Source organism: Poeciliopsis prolifica, unplaced genomic scaffold, assembly GCF_027474105.1.
Source record: "Poeciliopsis prolifica strain line A6 unplaced genomic scaffold, Auburn_PproV2 SCAFFOLD094, whole genome shotgun sequence".
Lineage (NCBI taxonomy): Eukaryota > Metazoa > Chordata > Actinopteri > Cyprinodontiformes > Poeciliidae > Poeciliopsis > Poeciliopsis prolifica.
In genome coordinates, this window is record NW_026562469.1 from 480001 (window position 1) to 490243 (window position 10243).

The 10243-nt window shown below is 45.4% G+C and overlaps 1 protein-coding gene across 1 annotated transcript; it reads right to left on the reverse strand.

Moving 5' to 3' along the window:
* Nucleotides 1-8045: 8045 nt before the first annotated feature.
* Nucleotides 8046-9353, reverse strand: LOC129353687 (insulinoma-associated protein 1a-like). Its single transcript, XM_055023052.1, has one exon. It carries the CDS (start codon nt 9280-9282, stop codon nt 8110-8112), a length of 1173 nt encoding a protein of 390 aa, XP_054879027.1. The 5' UTR covers nt 9283-9353; the 3' UTR covers nt 8046-8109.
* Nucleotides 9354-10243: the final 890 nt, after the last annotated feature.

Sequence of the window (10243 nt, forward strand, 5' to 3'; positions counted from 1 at the left end):
CTCTACCGGCCAGGATGAGAGTCTCTCTAAGCTCAGTTTTCCTCTGTTCAGGACAAAACTTCAGAGTGGAGATAAAATTCAGATTATTTCGGTCTCTTAGAAACGGAGCCTCTCCTCATCCTCATCTTCATCCCCCTCATCCTCATCTTCATCCGTCTAGAGCAGGTAGCATTTAATGTCATATTTTTTCATTTGTTTTTAAATGTCCTGGATTCAAACTAAATGTCTCATTAGCTTAATATGTAATTAGCAAGCTAAATATTTCTATTTTTAAGCTAACCATTTAGCACTACTGGTACAGCTAACTGGTTCTAGCTACACCAGTAAAACATAAACTGTTTAGTGGTGGAGATGTTCTGAGGTTAGCTAATTATGATGCTAAGCTAATGGGAAATGTTAGCTGCTAATGGATCCTCCACATGCTAGTAGGTGATATACCCTGCTGAGCTCAGGAGGGTCAGTCCGGCTGATGAGAGCAGAGAGCAGCAGCTTCCTGCGGCACCCTGCTGGGTTTGAACTGTTCCCAGAGGAGGCAGAAGCCCCGCCCCCTGCGCCTCAGATGGAGGTCCAGTTTGAGGCCAGGCCTCTCGTCACGGTCTGCCATCGCAGTAATGGTCTGGGAATCAAGATGTTAATCAGCCACGTTGAAATCTTCAGATGACCTTTCCCCCCTGACCTTTATTGCCTCTGCTCTGCAAACAGCCACACCCTGACTCCAGCTGTCCCCGGGGACCCAGTGGCGTTGCCATCACTGCGGCTCGTTGTTCAGCTCAGACAGCAGAAGGACATCCGGGTCCAGATCTGAGAAAACATGAGCAATAATCTGGTTCATTCAGAGAATCACAGAGGAAAATCATTTCAAATCACATTTTATGATGTGATTATTATAAATGTCACTGAGCTAACGCTATATTTAGTTTAAAGCTCAAACTGAAACAGAACTAAAGGTTTAAAAACTAAGTGGCTTGTTAAATACTAGGTGACAACTAATTATTATTTACCTCCAAACCGTTTAGAGACTGGCTTTGTTCACAAATACATCATAGCAAACAATGAATCATTAGTGATTGATTATAAACTGGGCCAATAAACCACAAATTCACCTCATCAATATTCATATTTTCTCTGATGTTTATTCATGAACTCTAAATGCTCCAATTGGACCCAATCTTCCTTTAACACTTGAGGTTCTGCAGTAACTTGTATTGACAGTCGTGAACCTCCAGAACCAGATCCACTCAGACCATCCAGAACCAGATCCACTCAGACCCTTCAGAACCAGATCCACTCAGAACCTCCAGAACCAGATCCACTCAGACCCTTCAGAACCAGATCCACTCAGAACCTCCAGAACCAGATCCACTCAGAACCTCCAGAACCAGATCCACTCAGAACCTCCAGAACCAGATCCACTCAGCAGCGGTTTTAACCCACCTGGTGGAAACATTAAGGAGAAGCAGAACCAAAGGTCAGCAGGTGGTACCGAGTGGTACTGGGTGGTACCGAGAGGTACCGGGGGATACCGAGTGGTACCAGGTGGTACCGGGTGGTACCGAGAGGTACCGGGGGATACCGAGTGGTACCGGGTGGTACCGAGAAGTACTGGGGGATACTGGGTGGTACCGAGTGGTACCAGGTGGTACCGGGTGGTACCGGGTGGTACCGGGGCTTTGAGCTGCATCGTGACTCGTGGTGACAGTTGGTACTGCGTCTCATATAAGGATGTCTGATGTCAGTCAGACATTGTTTCTATCTGTCGGTGGTTCTGACCCAGTCTGCTTGTAGAACCGGGCTTTTAGCAGAATGATTAAAGTCAGCATTTCTCTGCAGCTGAAGCTTTTCTGTGTTTCAGGTCGAGGCGGGTTTCAATTATGAAATATAAATAGAAACAGTTTTTCTAACGTCAACATCAGACCAACGTTTTCATTTACAAACCAGGGTATGAAAAAATATTCTTTCCCAGAATTTGATATCAGAGGCTGAGATCGGATCCCTCTGCTCACCATGGATCAGTGACTGATCAACATGGAGGCAGAAACTGAGTCTTTATCAGACTGACGGCCAGACTAGTTTATTTTGCTAAATTATTATATTTAGATAAATATTATGCTGAGGGGCTCAAGCAGGCCTCCTGATGCACAGATTTAAAAAAACAATAATAATAATAATAATAATATAATAATAATAATAATAATAATAATAATAATAATGAAAAATTGGAAAAAAAAATTTGAAAAAAAAAAAAACAAAACTGAAAAAGGCGCATCAAGGATAAAAGGGACAGGGGCTCAAACCCCCCATAGCCCCCCCTCTATACGTGCCTGCTCCAAAACAAAATAATACTGCTGAACTCTATAGGCTGCTTTCAAGCTAGCTCCAAGCTAGCCATGCTACTGTCAGGTACCAGAACCAGAACCGGACCCCCCGGGGGTTCGCCTCAGGCTGCTGTGTCGGCGGGTGCCAGCTCACCACGGAGCAGCAGACGGCCGCTCGGCCCCACAAGCTGCTGCTGTCAGCGGGGGGCCCCAGGAGCCGCCGTCGTCCCTGGCAACCACCCCCCACCTCTGCAGGCTTTTCATTAGCAGCAGATCTGCTGTCAGTCAGATCGGTCCGCTTCACCAGATGCTGCCTGGCAGCCTGGAAGTGAAAGAGAAGATCTGGTCAGAGACAAAACGAAGGTTTCAGTTCGAGAAAGTATCAAGTCAGACTGGGAAAGTTCTGGAAAGGCACAAGGTTTTGAAAAAATAAGATGCTGTGCAAAATGATTCAACCTGCAGGTCAGAGAAAAAAAAGTTCTACAAAGTATCCGGTACGGTCAATGTAGGGTTTATTCTTCAAATGAACTTTGAAAAGGACACAAAGACTTGTCTTTTAGAAAAGAGGACAAGCGTGTCAGACTTAGCTGCTGAGGCTAACACCAACAAGCTAACTCCAACAGGCTAACTCCAACAAGTTAACTCCAACAGGCTAACTCCAACAAGCTAACTCCAACAGGCTAACTCCAACAAGCTAACTCCAACAGGTTAACTCCAACAGGCTAACTTCAACAAGCTAACTCCAACAGGCTAACTCCAACAAGCCAACTCCAACAGGCTAACTCCAACAGGTTAACTCCAACAAGCTAACTCCAACAGGTTAACTCCAACAGGCTAACTCCAACAAGCTAACTCCAACAGGCTAACTCCAACAAGCTAACTCCAACAGGCTAACTCCAACAAGTTAACTCCAACAGGCTAACTCCAACAAGCTAACTCCAACAGGCTAACTACAACAAGCTAACTCCAACAGGCTAACTCCAACAAGCTAACTCCAATAGGCTAACTCCAACAAGCTAACTCCAACAAGTTAACTTCAACAGGCTAACTCCAACAAGTTAACTCCAACAGGCTAACCCCAACAAGCTAACTCCAACAAGCTAACTACAACAAGCTAACTCCAACAGGCTAACTCCAACATGCTAACTCCAACAGGCTAACTACAACAAGCTAACTCCAACAAGCTAACTCCAACAGGCTAACTCCAACAAGCTTACTCCAACAAGCTAACTCCAACAGGCTAACTACAACAAGCTAACTCCAACAGGCTAACTACAACAAGCTAACTCCAACAAGTTAACTCCAACAAGCTAACTCCAACAGGCTAACTACAACAAGCTAACTCCAACAGGCTAACTACAACAAGCTAACTTCAACAAGTTAACTCCAACAGGCTAACTCCAACAGGCTAACTACAACAAGCTAACTCCAACAGGCTAACTCCAACAAGCTAACTCCAACAAGCTAACTCCAACAGGCTAACTCCAACAGGCTAACTCCAACAAGCTAACTCCAACAAGCTAACTACAAGAAGCTAACTCCAACAATCTAACTACAAGAGGCTAACTCCAACAAGCTTACTCCAACAAGCTAACTCCAACAAGCTAACTCCAACAAGTTAACTCCAACAGGCTAACTCCAACAAGCTTACTCCAACAAGTTAACTCCAACAAGCTAACTCCAACAAGTTAACTCCAACAGGCTAACTCCAACAGGCTAACTACAACAGGCTAACTCCAACAAGCTAACTCCAACAAGCTAACTCCAACAAGCTAACTACAAGAAGCTAACTCCAACAAGCTAACTACAACAGGCTAACTCCAACAAGCTTACTCCAACAAGCTAACTCCAACAAGCTAACTCCAACAAGTTAACTCCAACAGGCTAACTCCAACAAGCTTACTCCAACAAGTTAACTCCAACAAGCTAACTCCAACAAGTTAACTCCAACAGGCTAACTCCAACAGGCTAACTACAACAGGCTAACTCCAACAAGCTAACTCCACCAGGCTAACTACAACAAGCTAACTCCAACAGGCTAACTCCAACAAGCTAACTCCAACAAGCTAACTCCAACAGGCTAACTACAACAAGCTAACTCCAACAGGCTAACTACAACAAGCTAACTCCAACAAGTTAACTCCAACAGGCTAACTCCAACAGCCTAACTACAACAAGCTAACTACAACAAGCTAACTCCAACAAGCTAACTCCAACAGGCTAACTAAGACAAGCTAACTCCAACAGCCTAACTACAACAAGCTAACTCCAACAAGCTAACTCCAACAGGCTAACTCCAACAAGCTAACTCCAACAAGTTAACTCCAACAGGCTAACTCCAACAAGCTAACTCCAACAGGCTAACTCCAACAAGCTAACTTTAACAAGCTAACTCCAACAGGCTAACTAAAACAAGCTAACTCCAACAAGTTAACTCCAACATGCTAACTCCAACAGGCTAACTACAACAAGCTAACTCCAACAAGCTAACTCCAACAGGCTAACTACAACAAGCTAACTCCAACAGGCTAACTCCAACAGGCTAACTCCAACACGCTAACTCCAACAGGCTAACTACAACAAGCTAACTCCAACAAGCTAACTCCAACAGGCTAACTCCAACAAGCTAACTCCAACAAGTTAACTTCAACAGGCTAACTCCAACAAGCTAACTCCAACAGGCTAACTCCAACAAGCTAACTCCAACAAGCTAACTCCAACAGGCTAACTCCAACAATCTAACTCCAACAGGCTAACTCCAACAAGCTAACTCCAACAACCTAACTCCAACAGGCTAACTAAAACAAGCTAACTCCAACAAGTTAACTCCAACAGGCTAACTCCAACAGGCTAACTCCAACAAGCTAACTCCAACAGGCTAACTCCAACAGGCTAACTACAACAAGCTAACTCCAACAGGCTAACTCCAACAGGCTAACTCCAACAGGCTAACTACAACAAGCTAACTCCAACAAGCTAACTCCAACAGGCTAACTCCAACAAGCTAACTCCAACAAGTTAACTTCAACAGGCTAACTCCAACAAGCTAACTCCAACAGGCTAACTACAACAAGCTAACTCCAACAAGCTAACTCCAACAGGCTAACTCCAACAAGCTAACTCCAACAGGCTAACTCCAACAAGCTAACTCCAACAGGCTAACTCCAACAAGCTAACTCCAACAACCTAACTCCAACAGGCTAACTAAAACAAGCTAACTCCAACAAGTTAACTCCAACAGCTAACTCCAACAGGCTAACTCAACAAGCTAACTCCAACAAGCTAACTCCAACAGGCTAACTACACAAGCTAACTCAACAGCTAACTCCAACAGGCTCCAAAACTAACTCAACAGGCTAACTCAAGCTAACAAGCTCTCAACAACTAAACTACAGGCTAACTACAACGGCTAACTCCAGAACAAGCTAACTCCAACAGGCTAACTCCAACAAGCTAACTCAACAAGTTAACTCCAACACGCTAGCTCCGCCCGGCGCTCCCAAAATCTCTGTTTTCAGAGAGTCAAGGAATTACAAACCTGCTGCAGCAAAGATGCCTCAATTAGTCGGACTAAAATTTTTAAAATGTTACATTTCAACAAATCAACAACTGCAAAAATGTAACACTGTAAAACTGATTGGAGCTCCAACTTAAATAAATTGGTATAATTGGTCACCAGAAATTGGATGAAATTCATCAAATTTACTTTATTCATGTTTATTAATGTTAATGACTTAACAAAGTTACTCAAACTTAACTTGGTTCCTTTTTATCAGTTGTCTCACTAGATCAACTGATTAGTTTTTTCAGTAAATGATGGTCAGCAAAAAGATTCATTCATTAGATAATCAACACCAACAGAACCAGAACACGACTCTGACACCAGAACCGCTCCAGAACTCATAAGTTCACCACCAGAAGCAGAAACATGAAGCTGAATATTTAGCTTACGAGTTGAATGTTTAGTTAATAAACTAAATATTTTCGGTTTTGGCTTGATAATGCTAACGATAAACTGAAGATAAACATTTAGCTTGAAACTGTGACATTTATAAATACATGAGGTAAAGATATCATTTCTAATTTCTGACTGTGTAACTTCACAGTCAGAAATTGAGCAAAGATTTCGCCCCCTTACGGAGGAACCGGAAATGAACGCAGCTAACAGGAAGGGGCGGGACATACCGCTGTCAATCAGACCTCTTTTGGAAATGGGACTGTTGCACTCCAGAAGTGAAGGGGGCGCTATTTCCTATATTATCATCCCGTTTATATTTTCTTTTGAAATCTGTGATATGTTTTCACCTTCAGGAAGGATTTTCTCTCTCAGCTTGTATTTGAACTGCAGTGCAGATCAGTTTTAACATATTCTGTAGTTTTCATGTTCTTCTAAATCTAGAGTTCGGGTCGCGAGGTCAGCTGACGCTCTGACAGGAAATGAGGTATTGATGAGGCAGGAAATAACTGGCAGCATCGATCAGCTGCTGTTTTCTTCTTCGGCCAATCAGATCCATACCTGTTGACAGGTGGGTTCTGACCAATCAGCTTCCAGTGCTGGACGAAAGGTCACCTGCAGGAAAAGGTCACCTGTTCATGTTTTCCATCATCGACTGCAGGAATGGAATAATCTGAGTGAAACACGGATGACAGGTTGACCTCTGACCTCATAGATGAGAGAGGAGCTCTGAGTTGTTTCCACTGAAACATTTTCATTGTTTCTGTTTTTATTTTTATTCAAATAATAATTGATAGCTGCTGATTTTCTGATCAGAAAATGGAAATAATTCATCTTTTTGGCGTCTTTTGCTTCATGATTTCATCCAAAAACATGAATGATAAACTTATGAAAAGATTTTTCTCATTTATATCATTAAATGTATTATTGGAAGCTAAAGGTTTATTTGAAATATATACTTTTATGATTACAATGGGTTTTTTATTATTCTGAAATGTTCCTTTGACATAAAAATGATAATAAATTTAAAATAAGTTTGGTTTTATATTAATTTTTAGGTTTCTGTTGAAAATGCACCTAAAAACTATTTTCCATCTGCATAATTGTTACTGAAGCAAATGAGTTTAGTCATAAATTATAATATGTTTCTGATGAGTCACATTTGTCTGATTAAAATACCTTTTGAGAATAACCTGAGCTGTGTCATATAATCAATATCCAATCAATCGAAATGTGGAGTTTTCAGCAAAAGTAAGAGAAATAAAGGCTGGGAAATAAAAATGTGTAATTCATCTTCATTATGTTTCATTTTGTAATAAAGTTTCAATAATATTCTAATTTATTGAATGACTGTAAATCCTGCAGCAGAAATAAGGATGAGAATATATGTAATACAGAATCATCTTGAAAATACATTTAATTTTAAAACAGCTAAAAAAAATAAAGAAATTGAAGATTGAAGATGCCTTCAAGCTCAGATGATAATAACGTAACTAATTATTAATAACCTGATTATTTGGTTGCAGAAAAATCCAACAGAAAGCAGAAAATCTCAGTTTGGTTTTATTGTTTTTGGACATTTAGCAAAAATGAAAAACATCCAGAACAAGAGATCAATCCATGATGATGATGATGACGCAGAGGCGGGTCAGAAAATCACAAATTGTTTAAAAGACACTTGAACGTCACAGCAATAACTTAATAATATTAATAATTGATATCATTAATAAATAACAATAAGATTTAAGGCGGTTTCCCAGCAGGCAGCGCGGCTACTCTATGATCCACGGATCTATTACAGCTTCTCAGTGACCGGACCGGACCGGACCGGACCGGAGCTCAGCAGGCAGGGCGCAGCGGCACCTGCAGCAGGATCGCCTGGCGGCTCTCGGACGGGTGACACTTGTTGACGTGTCGGGTGAGTCCCGGCGAGCTGTGCAGCAGGGCGGGGCAGTGCTGGCAGGGGAACACCTGGGCCGAGTGCAGCAGCCGCAGGTGGCGCTCTCTGCCCCCGCTGCTGCTGAAGCGCTCCCCGCACACCGGACACGCGTGGCTGGGAGACGCGCTCAGGTCGAGCGGACGCAGCTCTGCGCGGTGACCCGCCAGGTGCTTCCGCAGGTACGCTTGGCGCTTGAAGCGCTTCCCGCACCGCGGGCAGTCGTACAGCCCGTCCTCGGAACCGGACTCGGAGGGTTCGGGACTGGAGGAGTCTCGGTCGCTGCTGTCTTTGGGGGGCGCGGGCGGCTCGCCGTGCGGCTCGCCGGGCGGCTTGGGTTTGTGCCAGCGGCGGTGGGAGGCCAGGTTGGCCGGGCAGCTGAACACCTTGTCGCAGTCCAGGCAGCGGTACTCGACCCGGACGATCCTGGAGCAGCGGTGCTCCGCTAGGGAGAACGGGTCCGGGTAGGCTTCCCGGCACAGCTGGCACACCAGCCCCCCCGGCGGGTGGCGCTCTCCCGCCGCCGGCCTCAGCTCCACTGGAGCCTCTTTGATCTTGAGCCCCAGGACCGGGGACGTGGTGACGTCATCCTCAAAATGCAGCTTCCGGAAGGCTTTGGTGCTCTTGGAGCTGGCAGCTTTGCCCCGGCGCTCTGCATCGCCCGTCGGCTGCTTGGCGCCCGCGGCGAGGAGCGCCCCGGCGGCCGCCACGCTGGCCTTCAGATCCGCCGGGCCGAACAGGTGCTCCAGTGCGGGGAAGGACTCCGCTGAGGCCGGGGATCCGAGGCTGCAGCGCCGCTCCGGGGAGCCCTTAATGTCCCGGCTGACGGGCCGGGTCGGGCTGTAGAGAACCCGGTACACCGTCTCCGGGTTTCCGAACTGTACCTGCTTGCCGGTAGGGTCCGGTTCCGGGGCAGCGGCCGCCGCCCTGCAGGTGTGCGCGCGGCTCGGCATGGAGAATTGCTGCGGTGGCGGCGCATCGGCGGCGGCTCCTCGCGCGTCCTCCTCCCGGGACAGGACCCGGTAGGACGCCGGGCCGGGCTTCCGGCTGCGCTTCACCAGGAAGCCTCTGGGCATGTTCAGTTCGGACGGGGGGCGAAACAAATCCACGCTGCGCTGCGCGTAAAGCCGAACATCCACTGTGTGGTTCTGATCCAGTCTCCTCTCACAACAACACTCCGCTTTAAGACCACAGGATGACACCGCGCCGCCCGCGCCGCCTGCGCCTCCACCAATCAGGAGCCGCCCCGCTCCCCTCGGGGAGGAGGGGAGCAGATGTACCTGAGGGGTTTATTGTGTTTCTCACACACACACACACACACACACACACACACACACACACACCACACACACACACACACACACATCTCTGCCAGACCAGGTTCTGCCAGAACCGGACTGATCAGAACTTTATTCTGCTGGTTCTGAGGAACATCTGGATCACCTCAGGCTGGATCCAGATGTTCCAGCTGAGACAGAGGTCATTCAGGGTCAAACAGGATCCATGGTGTTTTATTGATCATGGATTATTATCGTCTTGTCTTCAGAAATCCTCCAGGTTTTCTTCTTCTGTGTTTTGGTGGGTCGACATTCTTTACATCTGGGTTTCTAACCTTCAGCAGCTGTTTGACACATCTTTGTGATTTTCATGCAAAAGCTGAATGGGCTCCTTTAAGTGAACAGAGAAACAATCATTTCATGATCCTGGTTTATAAATGTGGACTCGGCTGCTGCCAGCGTAAGAATCTCTCTAACAGATCTGTTGGTTTTTCTTCTGTATGTTGGACGTGTTTGAACTGAAAAGGCCTGGAATCAACTCGTCTCAACTCAATGTCGGAAATGATTTCATTGGATTTATTTCGATCGGTTCTTAAAAACAGGCGACAAGAGTTTGTGGAAACATGTTTCTGCTTCTAACTTGTTATTATTGTTTTCCATTTGTGAATATTATTGATTGGTTTTATTTTGGAACCAGGTTGCTGTGTGTTGCAGCCCAACAGGGTTTATAAAGGTTTCTAGGTCCTTTAAAAGTGTAGAG

Excerpts from the sequence above, each read along its gene's own strand:
- LOC129353687 (XM_055023052.1), bottom strand. The coding sequence starts at position 9,282 with ATGCCCAGAGGCTTCCTGGTGAAGCGCAGCCGGAAGCCCGGCCCGGCG.